Source organism: Pyrus communis, chromosome 1 (assembly GCF_963583255.1).
Source record: "Pyrus communis chromosome 1, drPyrComm1.1, whole genome shotgun sequence".
NCBI classification, from domain to species: domain Eukaryota; kingdom Viridiplantae; phylum Streptophyta; class Magnoliopsida; order Rosales; family Rosaceae; genus Pyrus; species Pyrus communis.
This window is the reverse complement of record NC_084803.1, coordinates 25,331,549-25,358,367: the sequence shown is the minus strand read 5'-3', so window position 1 is coordinate 25,358,367 and position 26,819 is coordinate 25,331,549. Positions and strand designations below refer to the sequence as shown.

At 41.9% G+C, this 26,819-nt stretch overlaps 1 protein-coding gene, 1 long non-coding RNA gene and 1 pseudogene across 3 annotated transcripts; 2 read left to right on the top strand and 1 right to left on the bottom strand.

Annotated features, from left to right (window-relative positions):
- Positions 1–2,584: 2,584 nt before the first annotated feature.
- Positions 2,585–3,296, top strand: LOC137733235 (protein DOWNSTREAM OF FLC-like). The gene is made up of 2 exons (XM_068472387.1): positions 2,585–2,741; positions 2,968–3,296. The coding sequence occupies exons 1-2, from the start codon at positions 2,585–2,587 to the stop codon at positions 3,294–3,296; spliced, it is 486 nt and encodes a 161-aa protein (XP_068328488.1).
- A 10,226-nt stretch (positions 3,297–13,522) lies between these two features.
- Positions 13,523–26,400, top strand: LOC137710294 (uncharacterized). Of its 2 annotated transcripts, none has more exons than XR_011064964.1 (4): positions 13,523–13,682; positions 24,146–24,387; positions 24,487–24,710; positions 25,679–26,400. It is a non-coding gene; the product is annotated as an uncharacterized lncRNA (long non-coding RNA). The 2 variants fall into 2 exon arrangements; XR_011064965.1 differs by having other exon boundaries at positions 13,523–13,686.
- LOC137740800 (acid phosphatase 1 pseudogene) lies at positions 17,991–19,149 on the bottom strand (annotated as a pseudogene).
- Positions 26,401–26,819: the final 419 nt, after the last annotated feature.

Genomic DNA, 26,819 nt, shown 5'->3' with positions numbered 1-26,819 from the left:
ATTGCATCGAATCCTGTATTCCATGAGCGAACTAAACATATTGAAGTTGATTGTCACTACGTCAGAAATCAAGTTCAGTCCAAGGTGATCGACACTCACTACACGCGCAGTCATGATCAACTTGCGGATATTTTCACAAAAGGATTACCCTCTGCTGATTTTCAACGTCTTTTGTTCAAGCTTGGATCAATTAATCCCCTTGATCCAGCTTGAGGGGGAGTATTGGAAGAAAGCATACTTTTACTTTTCCATGTATTGGAAGAAAGCATACTTTTACTTTTCCATGTTTCCTTCCATGTTTACTTTTCCATGTTTCCTTCCATGTTTTATGCTTCCATGTTTCATGCTTTGTTTTTTCTTTTTTTATGTTTTGCTTTTCCTTGTTTTCGGCTCCTCCCGTTTCTTTTCCTTGCTCATTGATATGAGCTTTCCTTGTAATTGGTTTCACACAATTTCACACAATACAAATATAGACATTCAAAATTCAATAATATAGAATCTATTACTGCATATTATTGCAGGAGACTCCGCCTCGTATGAATTTCAGGAATAGGAACTAGAGAGTTTATTACTGCATATTATTGCATGAGATTCCACCTCGTATCAATTTCATCAAGTACTCCTTAATTTCAAGAAAATTAAAAAAGTTAAAAATGCACATTGATAAAAATTAAAAAAAAATATATATATATATATATATATATATATATAAACTCTCATGATTGTTGAAAGATGGAGTTGAATCTTCATAGTCCTATAAAGAAACAGTACCCAATATATAGATTACTAGATCCCATGTGATGTGAATAGTTATACACCGGTTGCTGAGTCCACACCCAACGACTACTGCATCTAATTACACGCACATGCTTTTCTCGCTGGACGTGTGAAAGATCCCCCACAATGTAAGTAAAACGAACAGTTATTAGTTCAGCAATTAATATAAGATGTTGGATACAACGATTTTGTCTCTTGGATGCACAACATGCAATAGAATTCCTCTTAATATTTTGCAACTTCTTTCTCCACGGGTCTGCATTGGAAAATCATATATAATAATAGTATTCTTCTATATATTAATATGGCTTTTTATTCAAAATAGTTCATGAGATTTGCATAACTTCTTATTTTGGTTTCTGAAATTTGAAATCGATAAAATTGGTCTCTAAGATTGTCCATCATCAATCATTTTGGTCATTCCCTGAAAAATTTGATGAGCCCCACAACTAATCCCCATTTTTATAAGAAAATTGAGATCCCTTTCTTGAGGCCTCATATATACATATACATACACATACATACATACATATATATATATATGAAGTACTATTCAAAAGAGGAAGAAGAAAAACATCCCACTCACACTTCTTTGGAATTTGGAAACATGAAAGTTCCAGGGATAGTAGTTATTGGATATTTTGAAGGATAAAGAAATTAAAAGAAAAACAATTGTTAAAATTTTAAAGAGACAGGTCAAATAATCTAATAGCGTTATTGCTTTCAACTTAACCACGTGTAGCTTAAGAGGTGTAGGATCTTAGATTCCCCTCAAAGGTTCCTTTTTTCTTCTAAAACTTTGGTATTCTTCACTATTCCCCTTCACCATAGTTACCCAACAACAACAACAAAATCTTATCCCACTAAGTGGGGTCGGCTATATAAATCCTAGAATGTCATTGCGCTCAGTTTTGTGTCATGTCTTCCATTAGATCCAAGTGGTTCAAGTCTTTACTTAGAGCCTCTTTCCAAGTCTTCTTAAGCCTTCCTTTATTCCTTTGGTCCTAAGTCTCTATCTCGTAATCACATCTTTTAACCGGAGCATCTGTAGGTCTTTGTTTCACTGTCTTACAAAGTTATTATGCATTTATTTTATTTGTATTTTTACATAATAAAAATTAAATTCATAGTGAATTTTTTTATATAACCGTAAATGTCATGTTGTCTTACTAATCTATCTATTATAACAAGAGTAAGCAACACACATTTATATTTCAAGCTCTAAATATGTATGAATAATATAAGCTTATTATAACATGCACCAATTAGTATCAGTACATAACGGTGTTACAGTAGCTAATAAAACTAAATGTTTCCCTGTAATGGCAATGGGGCAGCTACTTAATTGGACGTGTGAACGAACCTGGGTAAGACTTTCTCCGTTCTTTCGCATGCAATATATATTTAACATAGGTTCTAGTTTTATAATCCCTCATGTCCTACAAATTATACAATAATATTGGAAGGACGAAATGGATCTCATCTTACACATTGAAATTAATGCCAACTGCGGAGGAGAGGGCATAAGAAATGGCCCGCAAGACTCTCTTTGTTTCAATGACTCTGCATGTGACTGGTTGTGTAAGTGCTCCCTCCCTTCCTCCAAAGTCCAATAGCCTCACTAGCTACATATATATATATGTGTGTGTGTGTGTGTGCGTGTGTGTGTGTGTTTTTGTATGAATGCATTACGTCTCATTCCATAGTTTCCACTCTTGTTCTTCACGTTCGACATTTCGATTTCACTTAGCCTTTCCCTCCTCTCTTGGCACTTGTCTCAGCCTTGCTAAAAATAATATTCTTGGCCATGACCATGTCTAGGGTGGTGGTCTTGTTGGCTCTCTGCATGCTTCTGGGGCTTGTTAGCGCAGGCACGTTGGGCAATCCCTTCCACGTTCAAGGTCGCGTCTACTGTGACACTTGCCAATGCGGTTTTGAGACGACTGCCACGAATTATATTCCTGGTAGTCCTTCTAAACGGATTTGATTTTTGTTTATATGTTAAAACTTACCTGTAATGATAAGTAGCCTGGCATACATATCTTATGATCACATAATTAGCTCACCATGTTATAAATCAATCAAATGGGATCAGAAAATATAAATAGTTTCTTAGTGTAAAGTATTATAACAGTTATTTTCCTAAAACATTTATATGCGTATTGTCTGTTGCGATGTGCTTGTTATTAGGTGCAAGGGTGAGAATTGAGTGCAAAGACAGGAACACCTTGCAGCTTGCATACAGCGTGGAGGGAGAGACTGACTCGACTGGAACATACAACATTTTGATTGAAGAGGACCATGAAGACCAAATTTGTGAGTCTGTCCTTGTTAGCAGTCCTATAAGTGACTGTAAATCGGCAGACCCTGGACGCAGCCGTGCGAACGTTGTAGTCACCCGTTACAACGGTGTGGTTAAGGACAAGCGTTATGCAAATAACATGGGCTTCTTCAAGGACGAGCCATTGGCTGGTTGTGAAAAAATCCTCGAGCAATACAAGAACTACGATCAGCAGTAATAGAAGAAGAGCTCGCTTCTTGTTAGTCCATGTGGCCTCACTTTAGAGTTAAGCTATGTTGTTCTTTGCTATACGTATATGCCTATCATTGATCTCAATGATGGTGTTAGTTTCTTTTCAAGTTTGTTTAGTTTGTGGACAATTATAATATTTCTATCTTAATGTTCTGTTTCATCTAAATATATGTACTTTGGTCACTTAATTTGTGGCTTTCAATACGGATCCAGCTTCATCTTTAAACACAGTTTTCATATAAAAACAAAAAAAAACCAAAGTTTAGCCCATAAATTCACAAATGTCACTTATTATATAAACTTTCAAATATAACCAAGAAAATAGACTCAATTACCCTCAACAACAATGAATTACAAAAATGAAACATAAAAATGATAGGGCTTTCGTCAAGCAGGGATGTGATTAATACAGCTAGATTTGACAATTTCTTGCACGACCTGTTAATCCTGCAAGAAATAACGAGTTTCAGATCAACACGTTAACTAATCGGGTCGTTATCTGATGACAAAATAATCCATAAACCCTAGATGTATATTTAATTGTCGATTGTCGTTTATGTTTACTCTTCATTCTCCTCACCGGATTTCGTCTTTTTAATTTTATTTTTTATTTTTATTAACATGATCTTTTAGTAGATCCAAGAAAGATGAATGGTTTGATAGGCGATATCACCAACCAATATGACGCATTCAGGTGAAAGAAACCATTTCCAATTATGATGAACGACGAAATCGACATTGGCTGGTGGATCAGCTATGGACGGTACACCCTGATGTCCGCCAACTCGTTGTTAAACTCTAGATTGAGAGAAGGGAGAGCTCTAACCCTAACTTCATTTATCGTGCCCTCCCAATCTCCATCGACAACCAGTATGTTCTTAAACCAATCCCTATCCTGGCAAGGAACATCCTGAATGTATGAATCCCAAAGGAGACTAGGTCTGGCTAAGAAATAGTAGCAGACGTCGAAACCCATCCTGATGATAAGCAGCATTCTAAATTCTTGAATGCCCAGGCCAGCCCCATACCACTGGTTTAGCAATTCAAAACACGTGACGAGTTTGAAGGTTGCTGGAGAAATAAGATGACAATGTCATAACAAAAGGCAAGATACTTTTCAAGAAATCAGAAAGGGGGAAACGAAGGACCAAGTCTAAGAACCAAGGATAAATTTTGGTGCAGGGACGCTGGGGTTCAGACGGCGTTGGGAGTGTAGCATGAATATCATGTGCCGACTCCCAGCAGACTCTACATTGGCCCAAGAGATCTCGATGGTTTTCGACAAAGGTTCGGCCTTCCTCCTGATTGCGAACCTTCATTGGAGGAAGATTGTAAGGCGTAATCCTGGGTGATTTGTGCTCTTGCTTGAAGATGCCATAGATAAGACTTTAAGAAAACAAGGAGAATTTTGAAATTAGTACGAAAAGAGAGTTGGGGCCTTTTTTTGCGACAGCAAGTGAATCATTTAGTTGTCGAATCCAAACCGACTCATTTTGGGATTAATCAATCTTTCGGTTGGAATTAATGAAGAACATTGAAGAAAATTTCTTGTTTTTCGTGTAACGCCATCATCGCAAAGTCTCATCATTACAAATTTTATGGCACAATATTCAAGATCGCACGTCTAAATCCGAAACGCCACCATTTCAAGACCCAAAAGTCGAATTAGACATAAATAAAGATTGAAGACTAAAATGGTACGTATTCTAGCATACTCCAAAAGATATGGTCTTTGGAGGGGGAACGGGTTGCCTCTGAAATGCATTGTTAGGGGCAATTATGAGACCATGATCTACCAAGGTCAGATTAAGGCTAATCTGAATACAGCTACCTCAGAAGTCTGCTCATAGACTCACTAGCTCCATGCAGAGTTGGATCAGATGGAGTAGTGGTGCCATCATCACTTTATTCTGGGACAATAGATGGAGTCCTAGCGACTTTGCTAGATAACCACGCTTGTTCAGCGATACACGCAATTTGGTCTTGACACAGACCCAATCAGATGGAGTTCCTACAATCTAGGAATTAGCATACGCCTCAAGTAATCAGACTTTTAAAAGGGTGCAATATCTGTGACAGCCCGTTCCGGAATTATTTAAAACGTAAGTGTGAAAGGACGATTTTGCCCCTAGTGTGATTTTTACGTTGTGTGGTTGTTTTTGGATTGTTGTTGGCTGATTGTGGACCACACCTTTCCACACACACGCCCTCACCTTTCCCATAACCTGCACCCTGTCCCGAGCCATTTCCCTTCCCCATTTCCTATCCCATTTGAATAGACATACCCCAAAACCCTCCAAATCTTCACAGATCGAAGAAACAAAGTACATATTCTTGCTCGTGAGGTCCGCAGAAGTTCAACCATACCCATTTCAGGTAAGGATACCTTCGTTTTCACGTCGAACTCGGGATACCCCGATTTTGTCACTGTTCATGCACACGTTAATTCTTGTGTTTTTGGGAATTTCAAGCTTGTAGAAAGCTTGGTGAGATTATTAGGAGGCTCGGGGTGGTTCGTTTGAAGGTTTTGGACGTCGGGATCATGAGTTTCGAGGTTGGCCGGAGTTGGTGGTGTTTTCCCGATGAGATCCCGTGTGTTTTAGCACTTGAAAGTGGTATGGATTTGTTCCTCTCGTTGTAAGCTTCATTTTGGTACCAATTTTGTGAAATTTGATTGAAAAATGAAGAAGATATGAAGATTTGAAATTTTCACGATTTTCTTGCGCCGCGCCGGCGACAGCGCCGAAGCCTCGCTGGAGAAGACGACGGAATATTCCGTCAGTTTGGACGGAATATTCCTAACGGCGTTACCAGAATCCATTAAAGTTAACGGAATATTCCTGACGGCGTTAACTGACGTCGTCAGCGTGTCAGGCACGTGCCTGCGCGTGGCCGGCGCGTGGGGGCGCGTGCGACGGTGAAATTTTTTTCTAAAAATATAGGGATGTTCCTGAGGTTGAGTAGATCACGTTGGTGTATTCGTATACCCCATTTGAGCATTGTATGAGAAGTTATTTCATAAGGTTGGTTATGTGCTTTAAAATTAACGTTTTTATAGTTGTTTCGCATATAGGTGATACCTATCCCGAGGACGAGCGTGGTCACTCGAGGCAAGGGGGTTACGACCCTTCCACATACCAGTGAGTGGGCTTTTGGTTTTCCGTATATACCTATATACTTATACTTTTCCCAGAAAGTGAAATGAAACGTTTGTTCGTTTACATGCCATGCTTATAGTTTGTCATTTATTTATGCATTACGAATCGCATATGTTTATATATGTTTGGTGCTGCAGACGCACAGGTAAGTGTCAGGTGAGTTATGATTTATGTTTACGTTCAGTAGTGATTTGAGATGCTTAGAGAGCTCATAACCTGCACCCCCGGTGTTAGTGCTCCCGCCCAGAGTCGGGCACAGTCCTTCACGTGATGTTCACCTCCCGCACCACACGCTCATCTTGGATCGAAGTTAGGTGCACAGTCCTGTCGTACAGACCACTTTAGGTGGTTCCGACTCATAGGTGACTCGCGATTATTCGCCCAGCCTTCACGTGATCGTAGCACTTGAGCGTACTTATATTACACCCAGGCTTGTCGTACAGACCACTTTAGGTGGTTCCGGCTCGTGTGCAGGTATAGTTAGTGAGATGGAGATTTGAGCTCTAGATTCAGCCGTACAGGTCACGTTAAGTGACTCCGGCTAACAGATTATATGGCATTGATGTGTTATTACCTGAGCACTTGCATTTTACTTCGACGTTTTGGCATAGCATATTTTCCGAGCATGATAAATATGTATATTCTATTTTCTGGGAAGTATACAGGTTTTACGGCGAGGGGTTAGAACTTGTTTATGAAATGGTTTTTGAAAAGCTTTGTTTTTGCCCACTCACACTTTTTGTTTTGCGCCCCTCCAGGTTCTAGTTAGCTTGCACTTTTGGTGGCTTCCCTGAGGATTTCCCTGGCATATCTGACAGACTATTACCAGTGTAGGACCACCTTCGGGTGTGCTTTTGTAGTGTCGTTTTCTCCCGGACTGCATTAGGTCTTCGTGCTCTGAACTTTGTGTTCACACTTACGCTTGCACATGTTGTTATTACTTTGTGTAAAGCTGGATTTTATTTATTCGTACTATTTTTATTATTATTTTATTAGCTTCCGCATTGTACACATGGTTACGTCACTTCCACGTGATGGCCAGCATGCCCTGATCTCGATCGGGGTGTGTCAGTTTAGTATCAGAGCCTAGGTTTGGCAGTCCTGTACTTTTGTGAGTATTCTAATGGTTTTGGTGTCTTCTGTCAGAATTATGCCTCCTCGTCGAGAACCACGTCGCTCTGCTGAGCCTAGTTTCCCCGATATAGCTCAGCTGGGGGAAGTTATTGCTACAACTATTGCTACAGCTATTGCTATAATTTGAAGTTGGATAAGTTCGAGGGTAACGAGGGTTATGAGGGCGCGGAGCGGTGGCTAGAGCATATTGAGAAGACTTTTCGTGTTTTGCATAATCAGGGGAATCTTCCTGTCGAGAAGTGGGTAGAGACGACATCGTGGTTTTTGGGTAAGGATTCTGCATCCTGGTGGGAGCAGGAACTTCGTCGTTTGACTCCAGCTGAGAAGACTGATTGGGATGTATTCTGAGAGTCGTTCAGGAGAAAGTTTGTGCCTCCTAAGTATATTGACCGCAAGAAGCAGGAATTCACTGAGTTGAGACAAGGGAAGTTGACAGCAATGAGTACTATCGGAGGTTGACTGATTTGTCTCGCTATCATCCAGATGTTGCTAGTAATCCAGCGGAGATGCTTCATCGTTTTCGTTTTGGCACTAAGAAGAAGTGGCGACACTACCTCATGAGTTGAATTACCCTACACATGATTTAGAGTTAGCCGCTATCATTTTTGCGTTGAAATTGTGGAGACACTACCTTTATGGAGAGAAATGTAAGATCTTTACAGATCATAAGAGTCTTCAGTATCTTTTTACGCAGAAAGACCTTAATCTTCGTCAGCGGAGGTAGATGGAGCTGCTCAGTGATTATGACTGCACGATTGATTATCACCCTGGTCGTGCAAATGTAGTGGCTGATGCACTTAGCAGGAAGTCTCAAGGCCGTATCAATGAGTTGTACGCTAGTCGCATTCCTCTTCTGGCAGACTTACGATCTACGGGAGTGAGGTTAGAGGCAGAAGATCGAGAGGTGGCTTTACTTGCTAATTTTCAAGTTCGGCTAATTTTAGTTGATCGGGTGCTTGAAGCTCAGGTAGCTGATAGGGAAACCCAAGAATTGATTCAAGCTCGAGATCGAGGGAGGAGGAGAAACCTCAGAGTTCGTGATTCGGATGGCATGCTGATGCAGGAAGGTAGGATGTTTGTGCCTAATAATATGGATTTAAATAAAGCAATTCTCGATGAAGCACATATCTCGGCTTATGCTATGCATCCAGGAGCTACTAAAATGTATCATACCATTCGACCGTTTTATTATTGGCCGGGTATGAAGAGGGAGATAGCTGAATATGTGAGTAAGTGTGCTGTTTGTCAGCAAGTTAAGGCGGAAAGGAAGAAGCCGTTTGGGTTGTTGCAGCCGCTTCCCGTTCCAGAGTGGAAATGGGAAAACATTACTATGGATTTTGTGTACAAGCTTCCGCGTACACATAATGGTTTTGACGGCATTTGGGTGATTGTTGATCGGCTCCGCGTACACATAATGGTTTTGACGGCATTTGGGTGATTGTTGATCGGCTTACTAAGTCAGCACATTTCATTCCAGTGGGGGAGAAGTATTCTTTGGGCCGATTAGCTGAGTTGTTCATCTCGAAGATCATGAAATACCATGGTGTCCCTGTGAGTATTGTCTCGGATCGTGATCCAAGATTTACATCTAAATTTTGGGTGGCTTTTCAGGAAGCTTTGGGTACGAGACTACTTTATAGTACGACGTATCATCCTCAGACGGACGAACAGTCAGAGAGAACCATTCAGACTTTGGAGGATATGTTGCGAGCTTCGGTGTTACAGTTTGGTGATGCTTGGCACAAGCGGTTGGATTTAATGGAATTTGCCTACAACAATAGCTTTCATTCGAGTATCGGCATGGCACCATTTGAGGCATTGTATGGTAGATCTTGTCGCACACCGTTGTGTTGGTCGGAGGTCGGAGAAAAAGTTTTGGTGGGCCGGGAGATTGTTGAGGAGACTACTCAAAATGTTCAAGTAATTAAGTCTAACTTAAAGGCGGCCCAGGTTAGGCAGAAGAGTTTAGCAGAGCGGCATGCTACTGACAGAGTGTACGAGGTTGGCGATTAGGTATTTCTGAAGCTTTCACCATGAAGAGGCGTTGTACGGTTTGGAAAGAAAGGTAAGTTGAGTCCTAGGTACATCAGACCGTACATGGTCACTGAACGAGTTGGCGAGGTAGCTTACAGGTTGGAGTTGCCTCCGGAGTTGGCTAGAGTACATAACGTTTTTCACGTGTCCATGCTTCGACATTATGTTGCTGATCCATCTCATGTGATACCTCCTCAACCCTTGGAAATCAATCCGGATTTGACTTATGATGAGGAACCAGTGACGATTCTGGATGGGAAAGAAAAGGTTCTGAGGAACAAGACAGTGAGTTTAGTGAAAGTTTTGTGGAGGAATCATTCCGTGGAGGAAGCTACTTGGGAGACTGAAGATCGAACGAGAGATTTGTATCCTCGATTGTTCTTTGATCACTATGGGTTTGTAGTATGGTTGTTTTGAATTTCGGGACGAAATTCTTATAAGGTGGATAGGTTGTGATAGCCCGTTCTGGAATTATTTAAAACGTAAGTGTGAAAGGACGATTTTGCGCCTGGTGTGATTTTTACGTTGTGTGGTTGTTTTTGGATTGTTGTTGGCTGATTGTGGACCACACTTTTCCACACACACACCCTCACCTTTCCCATAACCTACACCCTGTCTCGAGCCATTTCCCATCCCCATTTCCTATCCCATTTGTACGGACATACCCCAAAACCCTCCAAATCTTCACAGATCGAAGAAACAAAGTACATATTCTTGCTCGTGAACCATACCCATTTCAGGTAAGGATACCTTCGTTTTCACGTCGAACTCGGGATACCCTGATTTTGTCACTGTTCATGCACAAGTTAATTCTTGTGTTTTTGGGAATTTCAAGCTTGTAGGAAGCTTGGTGAGGTCCTTAGGAGGCTCGGGATGGTTCGTTTGAAGGTTTTGGACGTCGGGATCGTGAGTTTCGAGGTTGGCCGGAGTTTGTGGTGTTTTCCCGGCGAGATCCCGTGTGTTTTAGCACTTGAAAGTGGTATGGATTTGTTCCTCTCGTTGTAAGCTTCATTTTGTTACCAATTTTGTGAAATTTGGTTGAAAATTGAAGAAGATATGAAGATTTGAAATTTTCACGATTTTCCGGCGCCGGAGCCTCGCTGGAGAAGACGACGGAATATTCCGTCAGTTTGGATGGAATATTCCTAACGGCGTTAAAGGAATCCGTTAAAGCTAACGGAATATTCCTGACGGCGTTAACTGACGCCGTTAGTGTCCAGGCAAGTGCCTGCTTGTGGCCGGCGCGTGGGTGCGCGTGCGACGGTGAAAATTTTTTCTAAAAATATGGGGATGTTCCTGAGGTTGAGTAGATCACGTTGGTGTATTCGTACACCCCATTTGAGCATTGTATGAGAAGTTATTTCATAAGGTTGGTTATGTGCTTTAAAATTAACATTTTTATAGTTGTTTCGCATATAGGTGATACCTATCCCGAGGACGAGCGTGGTCACTCAAGGCAAGGGGGTTACGACCCTTCCACATACCAGTGAGTGGGCTTTTGGTTTTCCGTATATACCTATATACTTATACTTTTCCAAGAAAGTGAAATGAAACGTTTGTTCGTTTACATGCCATGCTTATAGTTTGTCATTTATTTATGCATTACGAATCGCATATGTTTATATATGTTTGGTGCTGCAGACGCACAGGTAAGTGTCAGGTGAGTTATGATTTATGTTTACGTTCAGTAGTGATTTGAGATGCTTAGAGAGCTCATAACCTGCACCCCCGGTGTTAGTGCTCCCGCCCAGAGTCGGGCACAGTCCTTCACGTGATGTTCACCTCCCGCACCACACGCTCATCTTGGATCGAAGTGAGGTGCACAGTCCTATCGTACAGACCACTTTAGGTGGTTCCGACTCGTAGGTGACTCGCGATTATTCGCCCAGCCTTCACGTGATCGTAGCACTTGAGCGTACTTATATTACACCCAGGCTTGTCGTACAAACCACTTTAGGTGGTTCCGACTAGTGTGCAGGTATAGTTAGTGAGATGGAGATTTGAGCTCTAGATTCAGCCGTACAGGTCACGTTAGGTGACTCCGGCTAACAGATTATATGGCATTGATGTGTTATTACCTGAGCACTTGCATTTTACTTCGAGGTTTTGGCATAGCATATTTTCCGAGCATGATATATATGTGTATTCTATTTTCTGGGAAGTATACAGGTTTTACGGCGAGGGGTTAGAACTTGTTTATGAAATGGTTTTTGAAAAGCTTTGTTTTTGCCCACTCACACTTTTTGTTTTGCGCCCCTCCAGGTTCTAGTTGGCTTGCACTTTTGGTGGCTTCCCTGAGGATTTCCCCGGCATATCTGGCAGACTATTACCAGTGTAGGACCTCCTTCGGGTGTGCTTTTATAGTGTCGTTTTCTCCCATACTGCATTAGGTCTTCGTGCTTTGAACTTTGTGTTCACACTTACGCTTGCACATGTTGTTATTACAAGCTGGATTTTATTTATTCGTACTATTTTTATTATTATTTTATTAGCTTCCGCACTGTGCACATGGTTACGTCACTTCCACGTGACGGCCAACATGCCCTGATCTCGATCGAGGTGTGTCAGTATCTACTTTTAAATATCTTTAGGATTCTCCCAGCTTCAAATGAGGAATTTAGCCTAAAAATGTCTCTCTCTTGAAGGTATAAATACATCTATCTAGGCTTCATCTCTAGTAATACAATATAAACACTTCAATTTTCTTGCCCACTGTTTGAGTCTAAAATTATTCACTAACTTGATTCTCGGAGAGCCTTTAGCCGACACCCCATCCCTGCAGTCTTAGGCTTGTTCATGATTGTTTACTGTTTTGCAGGTTGCTCGAGTTTGTGCACAACCACTACTCACAACAGTGCACGAATTTGGTTCCAACAAGACCTTTTTAGGATAAAATCCTTGTTCACAGCTGGAAGAATCTTAGAGGATATCTAGAAGTAGATATTGCACCATCTTAGGAGTTATGATTACTTACGACACACGCTAATTCCTAGATTGTAGGAACTCCAAGACTTATAAGGATTTGATTGAGTCCATATCCAGATCAGATCGCATGTCTTGCGGAACAAGCTTGGACATCCAGCGAAGTCGCTCGGACATCGCCATTTGCCCCAGAATAAGGTGATGGTGTCACCACTGCTCCTTTTGATCCAACTTTGCTCGGAGTTGTCGAGTCCATGACTGGACTTCTGAGGTAACTTTATTTGAATCAGCCTTACTCGGGTTCTTGGAAATCATGGTCCCACACCAACAACTCTATTCGTTGGGCAAACTCTGTTTCGCCCAACGAATTTGTGTTTTCGTTGAAAAAGGCTTCAAGCGACGGGTTTTGCTCGACTAATCTTTCCCAACGAACTTCCATCGACTAAAGTTCATAATGAAGAAAACCACTTTGACACGACAAAACCTTTTTGTCTGGCAATGTGTTTTGTAGTGGTAATAAATTGTTTGCGATTAACTCGTTATTTATTAATTTCAAACCTATAACCTTTCATTTATAAGTGCAGAGAATTACTGCGTTTCACTTATAACTTGCTATTGTTATCTCTTATTTAGTCAAATAAGTGGTTATACACAACGATTTGTTGAGAAAAGTGAAGTTATTGTGTGTAAAATTCACTTCTTTTTGTGAATTAGATTAAAGGACTATGATTCTCTCCTCTACTCTTTCTATTCCTTTCCATCTTCTCTTTTCACATTTTCTATTTTGTCTTTCTTTTCTCATAAAAAATTAATATAAAATATTGATGTTGTTTAACCGTGATCATTTGAATAAGAAAGGAGGGATGAAAAAGGAAGGGAAGGGAAGGTAAAAAACAAAGGGGAGATTATCTTCTCTTAGTTAAAAGGAGCTACTACGACGTCATTGAGGTAGGGGTTGGTAAAAAGTGGATTTTTTGCAGTGGGGAAAACTGAAAAAGAGTTCCGCCACCTCTTTCCGATTATGTGTTTCCCTTCCCCTTCCCCTTCCCCCCACCCTTCACAAGGCATTGATCCCTCCAAAGCTTTCAGATTTCCCAGAGGTCACAGACCCATTTTCTGTTCATGTGAGTAAGTTTACCTCTTTCTTTATTCTTGTTTGAGATTTTTGGATTGAAATTTCGATCTGGACACTTTCTTCATTTAAGCTGGTTGGTTGTGTCCTCACTGTCCTGTATAGTGAAATCTAACTCTGCAGCTTTGATTCCCATGAATCCGAACTTCTTTTATGTGTTTTCAGTGAATTCAACTTTGTGTAAATTTATATAAAAAAAACCCAATTGAATGATGATGTTTGGTTATGATCTTGATGATGGAATTAGATTCCATTCTCTTACTTTTTGTAAACTCTGCATTGTCCAAAGAAAATGAAATAGTTTGGTGTAAACACGAAAAGTTCCTGAAACAAGAAACAAGAATACGTGTACAAAATATATTTTTTGATATTAATGGTTTTGGGGTTACAATCTCTTTGTAATTTGATCCTCTGATTCTGTCTTCGTAGGGTGTAGGTTTGTGGATGAGTTGTTGATCCAAAGGGCCGTCGGGGCTTGATCTAAGGATGAACAGTTGATGAACGGATCTTCGAGGGCTTTTGGGCTTGATCTTGAAGACTGGGTGTATGGATTTCTTCAAGGGCTTTTGGGCTTGATCTTGAAGGTTGATGGATGAGCGGATCTTCAAGGGCTTTTGGGCTTGATCTTGAAAAACGATTGGATGTGTGGATTTGTTGAGGTTGTTGATCCAAAGGGCCGTTGGGGCTTGATCTTAGGATGAACAGATGATGAATGATGAACACTTCTCTTCAAGGGCCGTCGGGGCTTGATTTTGAAGAATGAACAGATGATGAACGATGAGCACTTCTCTTCAAGGGCCATCGGGGCTTGATTTTGAAGAATGAACAGTTGATGAATGGATCTTCAAGGGGCGTTGGGCTTGATCTTGAAGAATGGGTGTATGAATTTGTTGAGGTTGTTGATCCAAAGGGCCGTTAGGGCTTGATCTTAGGATGAACGGATGATGAACACTTTCTTCAAGGGGCCATCGGGGCTTGATCTTGAGTCGGTGGAAGTTCTTCAAGGGCCGTTGGGGCTTGACCTTGAAGGAGGATTTGACGAAGAACGAAGATAGCTTTCTTGATCCTTCGGGATTTGCTTGAGAGCTTTAGAGTTTCAAGGCTTCAAGGTTTTGGTGTGATGTAAATTCCCTTCTTTCTTTCTCTTCCTTTCTTTCTTTCCTCCCAAAAATGAATGCCTTGGCTTCCTATTTATAGAATTCCAAAACTTGATTTTTGGATTTAAATAATCAGATGAAATAAATCATTTCTGCCAGGTATTGACACATGTCCTATTTGATGACTTTTCCAATTTATTTCGATTTTTCGTTGAGTCACACGCTACATGTAAAATTTATGTGACACGTGAGCGTTGAAATTTTAATTATTGGTCAACATTCATTTCACCAAAATTTCAATGTCCACAAATGCCCCCACTTCAAGGCGCGTCGTAGACATGTGCTTGTCACGTGTAGAAGATGCGTTTTGAAGTCCCTTAATGTAGATGTCAACCCAAGGGCCGTCGGGGCTTGATCTTGAATTAGGCTGGAAATTTCTTCAAGGGCCATCGAGGCTTGATCTTGAGTTCGACTGGAAGATTTTCTGGTTTCCCCCAATCGTTGATTTTCCACAGGCTTAACCTTGAACTGGGCTGGAGATTTCTTCAATGGCCATCGAGGCTTGATCTTGAGTTCGACTGGAAGATTTTCTGGTTTCCTCCAATCGTTGATTTTCCTTTGTGCTACTCTTGAACTGGGCAGCAGGATTCTTTTGGTCTCCCCCGAAGGTCTGAGCTTACTCCTTTTATCTGTTTCTTTGTTCAATCTCTCCAATTCGTATTGAAGAGGGTTAGAGGATAACTCAGCATATGCAGTTGTTGCTTGTCTCTACATGCTTCAATGTATCATTTTCACTTGCCTTACTTGCTCCCCTTTGCAGAAGTGGTCCCTTCTCTGGAAGTGTATCAACCGTTGAAGATGACTACTCGAGAGCAACGCTAGGTAAGCAACCAGGGAATAGCTTCCAGGCAGTCGACTCCAGATCGGAAGACTGACTCCAAGTGCCGGCTGATTGCTTCTTTCACTTTGCCATGCGAGTAAGAACAAGGACAAAGAAAAAGACAGGGAAAGAGCATGATATGAGATACTTTTGCTTTTGACCTTGATGATATGAGATACCTTTGCTTTTGAAGAAGCGGTGAATGAATCAGCACATGCTTCAATCTATCGTTTCCTCCTGGGTCATCTGTACTCCAGGCATCTGGTATCATCTTTGGGGAAGAAGAAAAAATTGAGTATTTCGAAAGGCTTTGCTGGGAGTGCGCCCTCAGAGGTGAGGAAAAGTTGGGCATTTTCTTCAGATCTGCCTTGCTATAAAAGATGAAGGTCGACATATATAGGGATTTCTCAATAGCAAGTGGTGGTACTGTTCTTTTACCCTTGTCGACAAACGTCTCTTCGATATCTGAACGACGCCTCTTTGATTTCTGAACGACGCCTCTTCGATTTCTGAACGAGCGCCACTTTTGACAAAGTTGCACGCGTTTTCTGAAAAGCAGAGAAAGCGTCGCCGAACTTTGCGCTTGTCGGCAAAAGATGTGTAGTTGTGATGATGGCCTCCACGTGTTTTCAACTTTGTCAGAGATCTTTTGACAAAGTTGAATGCGTTTTCTGAAAAGCCGAGAGAGCGTCGCCGAACTTTACGCAGGAAATTCCGGTTTTTTGAATCGTTGGTCGTATCGCCTTGGCTTTTTATAGAGGTATTGATCACCTCCAACATGCACACTTTGAAGATCGCCCGTTTGTGAAAATCGTCTTCGGCCCTTTCTGATTTTACTCCATCCACCTTTCTCTTTTAACATTTTTGAAAAATGGCAAACCCATCGAACCTTAGCTTAGAATTGAGTCTCAGCAGTGATACGGGCGCGCCGCGTCAAGGTAATGTATGGCGCCCTTCTTTCTTATCTTCTAACGGTCCTCTTACAGGTGAAGATTCTGTGATGAAGGACGCAACAACAGCTACGATAGTAGCTAGGAACCTCCTCACTCCTAAGGATAGTAGGCTGCTGTCAGGACGGTCCGATGAGTTGGCCGTTCAAGAGTCCCTCGCTCTTAGTGTTCAGTGTGCGAGCTCTGTGTCCAACATGGGCCAACGCCTGCTTGCTCGGTCCCGTCAGGTGGAATCATTGATGGCAGAGGTGGAAAATCTTAAGCAGGAGATCAAACAGCTTAAGTACGAGAATAGAAGTTTGCACGTGCTTGCAAATAACTATTCGTCGGGCATGAAGAGGAAGCTTGATGAGCTGCAAGAATCTGAAGGTCGAATTCAAAGTGACCGTCAAAAGCTTGCGGCTTATCTCCAGAGGCACCTTTTTCCTGGGTCATCTAGCGTTCCACCAAGTATTGTGGCCTCGAATGATCTAGCTCTGATGCCTCCCGCTTCGATGCCTTCCGCTCCGAGAGTTTTGCCTAATAATGGGGCTTCACGTGAACATCCTTTGTGAAAGCTCCAATCTTGTATTTTTTTTTCATATGTAAGCACATATTTGTAATTTATCAGAGATATCAATAAACTTTATTTTATTTAGCGTAATGTGCTAAATAGAGCGCATATATATATATATATATATATATATATTTTTTTGTTTTTTTTTCACGTGGTGCCGGTGCACCAAGATCCTCTTTTTTTTTTTTTTATTATTATTTTTTTTTTTCTTTTCTTTGCTTTCGGTGGCACTGATCCACCAAGATAGATCCCTTTTTTTTTATTATATATTTTTTTTTCTTTGCTTTCGGTGGTGCTGATCCACCAAGATAGATATATATTTTTTTTTATATATATATTCCCCACATGGTGCAGGGAGGAAATGCAGAGGAGCTTGGAGTAGTAGGAGGTAAGAGACGGAGAAAGTCTTTGGGTGTGAGTTGCCAAACTTTGGTTTTGTCAATCACATTCAAAGGCAGCAGCAGAGGCAAGCAGATGTGAGTTGACAAACTTTGTTTTTGTTAATCACATTCAAAGGCAGCAGCAGAGGCAAGTAGATGTGAGTTGACAAACTTTGTTTTTGTTAATCACATTCACAGGTAGCGACCATGGCGGAAGTGCAGAAGCAGCCAGAGCTTGAAGTAGTACAAAGCGTCGAGTTTGAAGACCGGCTAGTCGTTTGACAGCGGTCAATGAAGTTCTTCGCCGATTTTGATCACGACAGCTAGAGTGACGAGCTTGAGGTTATTGGTAGCGGCTAGGAGACAGAGGAATAAGCTATTCTTCTTGTTCTACCATGGAAGATGAACCTCTGGAATCCAAAGCTCCACCATTACCATCACTGAGCACAGCCACTAACAACAACCATTGCACATCGCCTTCTCCGTCTCCCATGAATTTGATAACCTTCATTTATCAAGTCCGATCTCTTCTGGGATTTGAAGACCGTGGCAAGTGTTCCTTGATCAGAAGGTCCTCTCAGCAGCAGGCTCTCCCAATTGTTGTAACCTGCAACTAGAAGGTTTTTCGCGGTGGCATTTCTCTGATATTCGCTCCACCCAGTTAACAGAAAAATCTTGAAACCCAACCGCTCAAGCTGACTGTATAGATTTAAACTTGCTGGGAGAGCAGGGGCTTCAGCCAACTCCACCCACTCATCGAAAGATGCTTCATCGAACGTCTCTGATCCGAATCCATGTGCCTGATAGTAGGGCAAATTCGAAAGCAGAGTCTCATCGGTGTCGAACACCCACACGTCCTTCCCATCGCCGCCTATGGTCACCCCCTTCGCGAAGCTCAGCGAGAAATTCGCGACGGCCGTCGAATCGGACAGGTACCGGTCGCCAGTCATGTAGTTTTGGACGAAGCCGACGCACCTGGACGGAATGTTGGACCAGGTCCCGGCGTCGTTGGTCTCGACGGAGAATCTCCAGCTGTCGCAGAAGAGGCTGTCGTCGGAGGCGGAGACGCGGTGTCGTTTCGTCGGCATTTGGATGATGGATTGGGATGATAAGGACGTGGGGATTGCGAGGAGGGTGATGAGGAGCAGGAGAGGGCGGTGGCGAACGGAGGCCATTGATTTTGCTGAACCCAGAAAGATCTTTGCGGGAATCGGAAAGAGCTTTCTGGTTTCAGATTGAGAATCGAGAAGGAGGGAGGACCGGTTGTTGTTGAACAAGCTCTTGCCGTGATCGGAGAGGAAGCGCCACGTGTCTTCGGCCTTGAAAATCGGACGGGCGTGGTCTCTGGTGGCGAAGAGCATGGCCGCGAATATACCTCCGACGCCGGCTCCGGTGGCGACGTCGAAGTAATCGGCGATTCTGGCGTCCGGATTCCCCGATTCCTGCTTCAACGTTTGCTTGAGATATGCCAGGGCCTTTCCGGAAAGAATCCCTCTCATTCCTCCGCCGCCGTCGATGCTGAGAATGCAGATTTTGCCCCTCTGGTTTTTGATCGCCCCGACGCCGTTTTCAGATTGGGGCTGAACGCCCACCAGCTGGACCGGGAAGCTTTACGGCGGTGTGAATGGCGACCTGCAGAGAGAGCTTGAAAAAAATCACTTTCAGTCGGTACTGTTTGATGTCTCGAGCGCGGAGATGTTCGAGAAAACGAACTTAGGTATTGGGTCACTCGAAGGATAGGTTGGGGTCCAGAGCTGGGGTTTTGCAGAACCGCGTGGAGGTTGCTGCCGGCTGCGCGCCATCGATTGGCCATTTATTCGGGTGGTTAAGTTTGGTCTCTGGATTTTTCCGCCGTCCACCACTTGTTCTTGTTTCCTTGGCTGTAGTTTCTCTGCTGGGAGAGCATGGGAGCTCTCGCGGTGCTCCGCCATGGCCGATTTCTCACTCTAAGAGAGTAAAGTTTGTCGAAACTGTTGTCCGAAATCGAGCCGAAATTTAGACCGAAACCGTGAAATGTTTCGGGTTTTGTGTACCAGTTTGGATGGGGGGCATAGTAGACCCAATATGAGTAGGAGTCTGGGTTGCGGTTTTGAAGGGCTGAGGAGAAATGATGAGATTGGAGATTGAAGCCTAGGAGACGAGTACTCAGTCAAGCCCAAGGCCCATTGAAGGAATTGCATGCAGCTTGAGAGAAAGTAGGGCCCGGTTCTTTTGGGTATATGGGCCTTCATCATCAACACAACAATCCAGCCCATTATTTTGGGTTTGTCGACATTTTGCTCTTTTTTTTTTTTTTTTTTTTTTTTTCAGGTGTAGAGAATATATATTTTTTTAATACATAGTAACATATGTATTTTTTTTCTTTTCTTTTCTTTTGCAATAAAATTGACTTTCTTAAATGAAACATTTATTTATTTATTTTGATGTGACTGTACTTGAAGTTTTGAAGTTTCAAGTTGCCTACGTACTCTTCCAAAGAAGAGATCAAGTCATAACGTAGTTCAAATGAGTGATGGTTTTGATGATGATTTTGATGATGATTTTGCCGTACACAGTTTATGCTCTTGCGGGCCAGGAGCTTTTGGCGTCGTTTGCAGTTTCAACTCGTGCAGACAAGGAGCTTTTGATGTTGCCTTTTATGCTTGTGCAGACCAGGAGCGTTTTTTTTTTTTTTTTTTGATGATTTTGTCAAACGATCTTAGAGAGGCATTCCTTGCAATCTTCATAGCAAGGAGTCTTGACTGAGTGACTGAAGAAGTCTTCTGGGAAGAAATCGCGCATCGTAATGGCAACGGACGATCTTTGTGTCATAATTTCATCATCCTCAACATTTTCATGTAGCTTTGAAGGTTGACGGTAGCTGCTTTGCCCCCTTTCCGATTGGTGAACTTGTGGAGGAGACCTATGTTTCTTGTGCATTTTCTTTGGAGTGACATAAGTCCATCCTTCAACTTCACTTGACTTGACTGTCATGGTTTTGGAGCATGCCCCCAGCGGTTGAGGTGAAGATTTTGAGTTCAAAGAGCCAAAAGTGACGGTGGTATAGTCTGACTTCACCACATCATTAAGATCTAGCTCGATGATCCCTTTCTGAGCCAACTTCATGATGAGATCTTTTAGCACAAAGCACTTTTCCGTCGGATGACTAATGAAGCGGTGGAATTTACAGTACCTTGGACTGTCAGTACGGTTCATATCTTCTGGCCGTTTGCACTCAGGTAGGTCGATCACCTTTTTGTCAAGCAAGTCTTTCAACATGGCAACCACGTCAGAGTCGGGGAATGGATAAGTTTTCTCCTCAAGCTCCTTCAAAGTGCGTTTACGTATCTCTTGATCACGAAAAGCTTCGGTTTGAATCGCCTTGCTTCGTGTATGGATTTTGACTGGAGTTGTGTTGACCGTCATTGCTTCCTTGGTGGGTTTCCACGTAGCCTTATCCACCTTTGGCCCCAAAACTTTGTCATTCTTGTAGTCGGCGATCTGTTCTTTCTTCCCATGACGGGTGATGCTTAACTCCATATCATGGGCGCGGGTGGCTAACTCCTCAAATGTTCGTGGTTTGATGCCTTGAAGGATGTAGTGTAGTCCCCACTGCATGCCTTGAACGCACATCTCAATGGCGGAGGTTTCAAAAAGCCGATCTTTGCAATCCAAACTTAAGGAGCGCCATCTATTTATGTAGTCGACGACAGGTTCATCTCTCCACTGTTTCGTACTGGTAAGCTCTAGCATGCTTACAGTACGACGAGTGCTGTAGAAACGGTTGAGGAATTCCCTTTCTAGCTGGTCCCAACTGTTGATAGACTCAGGTTCGAGGCCAGTGTACCAGTCAAAAGCGTTACTTTTCAGCGAACGCACGAACTGTTTGACGAGGTAGTCTCCCTCTGTCCCAGCATTGTTGCAAGTTTCAATGAAATGGGCGACATGTTGCTTCGGGTTGCCTTTTCCATCGAACTGCATGAATTTTGGGGGCTGATAACCCCTTGGCATCTTTAAAGCATCAATCTTCTTGGAGTAAGGCTTTGAGTACAGTACAGAGTCATGCGAGCTTCCTTCGTACTGTGTCTTGATAGTGTTTGCGATCATCTCCTGTAGCTGCTGGATAGAGAGAGATCCCATGAATGCCGTTGCTTGGTCTAGCTTCGGCTTCTCTTCAACTTTCTCCGCTGGTGGCTCCTCTTCTTCGTCGTCTTCTTTCTTTAATAGGCCAATATTTGGGTCGACTTTCACGTCGGGCAGCGCATCTAGTTGGTTGACAAGTGCGGCAATCTGCAAGTCCTTCTCTTCCACAGTCCGTGTGAGCTTTGCGATTGCTTCATTCATCTGAGCTAGCTACTCCTCGATTGAAGTTGCTCCAGTGGTCATGACTTGCATGGTTGTACTGCCGCTTGGATCAGGGTCGGAGAGTAGGGACTGAGTATTTCCTCGGGCTTTCGTCTTCTTTACCTTCTTGAACCGTGATGTAGAAAACATCTTGGATCTCCTCTTCAGTGCCATTCTCTTGGGTTTGTTGGCATGAAGATTTGCCAGTGTGGACGATGATGCGCCTCCTTACCTTCAGTGGTCCTTTTGTGTCGACCTCTAGGATTGCTTGGCACTCCATCCTTGAAGGAATCAAGCTTCGAGCGTCGTCTTTTTCTCCTAACCCATCGAGCTTTTCTTCCTTTGGTGTTGTCTTCCTCTTTCCAAAAGGCTTACCATTATCTTCAAATCTTTCTGAAGCTGATCGTCGCAGAGGAGAGATAGCCGTGTTGCTTTGTTTCTTAGGTTTTAACAACCTTTCAAAAACAGAGCTTTGGGATGTCGGCGCGTTAAGCCTCTTGAAGACAGAGGTTCGGTCTTGACCACCAATGCGATTAAGCACTGAAGTTCTGGAGCTTGAGTGGCTCATCCTATCGAAGACCGACGTCCGAGGGGAGGGTTTAGGCTCTTCTTGGTCTTGTTCAATGCTCACGCTGATGTGTTGAGCGCTAGCTTTCTTCACTTTGCTTGAAATCTTCACGGGTGCATTTGGTGTGAAGCCAAGTCCAGCCTTGTTGTTGTCAACTTCTTTTGAGTCTCGGTGAGGTCGCGATCTTTGTCGTTGACGGTGTTTGAAACCTTCTTTCCAAGATTTGAAGGGGAAGCAAAGTCATGCCTAGCCTTTGACATGAGTTCGTAGGCATTTGGGTTGAAGCCTTCTTCGGTCCTCTTAGTTGGAAGAGAGCTTGGTTTCACTTTGACGCCATGCTGTGCCTCCAGACGGTTGATGAGTCCGGCGGTTTGCAAGTTTTTCTCCTCTGCAGTCTTTATCAGCCTTGCAATTGTTTCCTTCATCTGAACCAGCTGTCTTTCAATGGAGGTAGTGCCGATAGTCATGACTTGTTCTTTGTTTGAAGCCATGGACTGTGCTTGAATATCTTGAACGAAGACAGAGATGAGAGGTAGAGATAGTCCCACTGGGCGTGCCAAATTTGTAAACACGAAAAGTTCCTGAAACAAGAAACAAGAATACGTGTACAAAATATATTTTTTGATATTAATGGTTTTGGGGTTACAATCTCTTTGTAATTTGATCCTCTGATTCTGTCTTCGTAGGGTGTAAGTTTGTGGATGAGTTGTTGATCCAAAGGGCCGTCGGGGCTTGATCTAAGGATGAACAGTTGATGAACGGATCTTCGAGGGCTTTTGGGCTTGATCTTGAAGACTGGGTGTATGGATTTCTTCAAGGGCTTTTGGGCTTGATCTTGAAGGTTGATGGATGAGCGGATCTTCAAGGGCTTTTGGGCTTAATCTTGAAAAACGATTGGATGTGTGGATTTGTTGAGGTTGTTGATCCAAAGGGCCGTTGGGGCTTGATCTTAGGATGAACAGATGATGAATGATGAACACTTCTCTTCAAGGGCCGTCGGGGCTTGATTTTGAAGAATAAACAGATGATGAACGATGAGCACTTCTCTTCAAGGGCCGTCGGGGCTTGATTTTGAAGAATGAACAGTTGATGAATGGATCTTCAAGGGGCGTTGGGCTTGATCTTGAAGAATGGGTGTATGAATTTGTTGAGGTTGTTGATCCAAAGGGCCGTTAGGGCTTGATCTTAGGATGAACGGATGATGAACACTTTCTTCAAGGGGCCATCGGGGCTTGATCTTGAGTCGGTGGAAGTTCTTCAAGGGCCGTTGGGGCTTGACCTTGAAGGAGGATTTGACGAAGAACGAAGATAGCTTTCTTGATCCTTCGGGATTTGCTTGAGAGCTTTAGAGTTTCAAGGCTTCAAGGTGTTGGTGTGATGTAAATTCCCTTCTTTCTTTCTCTTCCTTTCTTTCTTTCCTCCCAAAAATGAATGCCTTGGCTTCCTATTTATAGAATTCCAAAACTTGATTTTTGGATTTAAATAATCAGATGAAATAAATCATTTCTGCCAGGTATTGACACGTGTCCTATTTGATGACTTTTCCAATTTATTTCGATATTTCGTTGAGTCACACGCTACATGTAAAATTTATGTGACACGTGAGCGTTGAAATTTTAATTATTGGTCAACATTCATTTCACCGAAATTTCGATGTCCACATTTGGTTTTTGATGATGGCGTTTTTCTGGATATTATCAGAATGGTTGCCACGGCTTTCCACCGTCCTGTTGGAGTCATTCAGCTCCATGGTTCTGTTGGTGAGACTGGCTCTGCTAGAAATTGCAGGCAGTCATCTTTCTGATTTATTTCTAAGAATTTCGCGGTCGATGTTGGCTTGCTTAGAAAAGAACATTGTAGCTCTAGACAATGTAGACTGCATGTAATTCGTTCATCGTCTTCTCAAGCTTCGACAACTGATCCAATTTTATCCACCTCCCACGGTATTTCCAACAATGCTCAAAAGACATCAAGTGTGTTTATTCTTTTGTGTGACTCAGCGAGTTCTCTGCTAATTCTTGTGGCTACACTCTTGTTTGCAGGCGAAAGTTCTTTTATCTTAATTCGTCATGCTGAATCTTTGTGGAATTAGAAGAATTTGTTCACTGGTTGTGTTGACATGCCTTTAAGCAAGAAAGGTGTTGATGAAGCAATAGAAGCTGGTAAGAGAATCAGCAACATCCCTGTAGATATGATTTACACATCTTTGCTTATTCGTGCACAGATGACAGCTATTCTTGCCATGACTCAACACCACCGCAAGAAGGTATCTTTGCTCAATTTTCGAGATTTTTATTTGCACTAATTTTTCCTTCGAGATACTGAATCCTTACTATGAAAAGGAGTAATGTGTTAAGTAAATAATTGGTTCATTGATGAACACATTTGGAGGGCGTTAAGCATCAATATGTTAGTGTATATGAATATCATACTTATGGCAAGATTTGAACTTAGTTTTAGAGATAACATATATTTTAATTTTAGAGATAACATGTATTTTGTTGTCGCCATCCACTGATTTATAACGTTTATGTATAGAACAGAGTCAACTGTTCATTTTGAGATTGGAAAATGTTGTAGAAGTTCGTATGAACCTTTTCAACAAGATCTTCAAATGTTGACGTTCATATGAAGTTATATCCATTTTTATTTGGTATCCAGACTTTTGACGTTTTGTATCTAGACTTTTGACTGATGTTGCTTGGAACTATCCACCCAAATGTTCTTGTTTCATGCTTTTATCTACCACACAGGGACTTTTAGAGCCCTCTGTTGCCTGTATGTTGTGGATCATAGAAAACCAGTATAATGCACATTCTGGAAAATGATGATTTTTGTTGATCTGGTCCCTTAGCTCATTAATCTATACTCTTTACAATGCTAACCTTGAAGCTTTAACAACAAAACATGTATTAGCTACTTAAACCATGGAGGTCAGTTTAAACGTCTTGCCGCACTCACAAGCTTGTTACCATGATTATGATCTGGCAGGTTGACTGTACTTGTGATTTTAATGTTAATTGCCACGCAATAATGTTAAACAGTGTTACAAGACAGATTCAAAGGAAAGAGGGCAAGCAAGCCCACTTTTGGCCATACCATTTAATATCTAGAATTCTAGATATTCTAACGTTATGCTTTCCTTATGACTTTGACTGCTTTTTCTTAGAGAAAGACATATAAACTATTACTTGAAGATCAAATTCACAAAAACATGTATGTTATGCTTTTCAGGTGCCAATTGTTGTGCACAACGAGAGTATACAGGCAAAAACATGGAGTCAAATTTACAGTGGAGATACTAAAAAGCAATCAATTCCAGTTATAACTGCTTGGCAATTAAACGAAAGAATTACTTTCTTATTCTTAACTTATCATCGATTCATCTTAGATTTGACAAAATTTGAGAAGATAGCATTACCAGCTGTTGTATTCTACAGGTATGGTGAATTACAGGGTCTTAATAAGCTGGAGACAGCTGAAAGATATGGAAAAGAGCAAGTGCATGAGTGGCGTCGGAGTTTTGATATTCCTTCCCCCAGTGGTGAGAGTTTGGAAATGTGTTCTCAAAGAGCTGTAGCCTATTTTGAAAGAACAGGTAGGCAGATAAGTTCCAATATCTGATTTTAACATACAATTCCCATATAAAGCTGGGTATATGTTCTAGAGGTTCAACTCATGTTGATGTGTAAGTACCTGGACAAAAAATTACATTGCAGATTGAACCACAACTACAAACTGGAAAGAACGTTCTGGTTGCTGCCCACGGAAATTCATTGAAGTGTATTATTTGTATCTCGAGAGATTAACTTCTCAAGAGGTAACAAACCATACTTCCAAAATTTCGTACCACCTATGAATATTTTATAGGGAACTTTAAAGAAAAGCTTTCGGTACTGTTCACATTAACGAAAAACCACATTTTTACACAAAAGTTAATCCTGATACTATTTACTTTACCCTTTATTTTGTCCTTAGCGTTAAAATTCAAAGTTTTTAAGCTATTTTTATTAATTTTCCTTATTTTATATTAGTAAAAGTAATTGTCAGTATTTCATGTCAAACATGTTATTAGCTTTAGAGTTATCAACCGGAGTACCACTGCTCTATATTTTTAAGGAGGGAGAGTTTATGAGGAGAGGAAGCCCAGTTGGACCTACAGAACCTGGTGTTCATGCTTATACTAAGGTGTTAATTTTTCTGCTCATATAAGTTGTTGCAATCCTGAAACCTTATACCTTGCTGTGTGTATCCTTACATTATAAGCTATAACGGTGTTAATACCTTCAAATTCATTGCAATTATTTGGGGCTTTCGAGGAAGTGGGGTAGCGGGTTCATTCAAACAATCCCGAGCAAGCAGAGGTTTGGAGACT

Coding starts and splice junctions, on each gene's coding strand:
- LOC137733235 (XM_068472387.1), top strand. CDS start 2,585: ATGACCATGTCTAGGGTGGTGGTCTTGTTGGCTCTCTGCATGCTTCTG. Junction 2,742..2,967: donor TGCCACGAATTATATTCCTG/GTAGTCCTTCTA, acceptor GCTTGTTATTAG/GTGCAAGGGTGAGAATTGAG.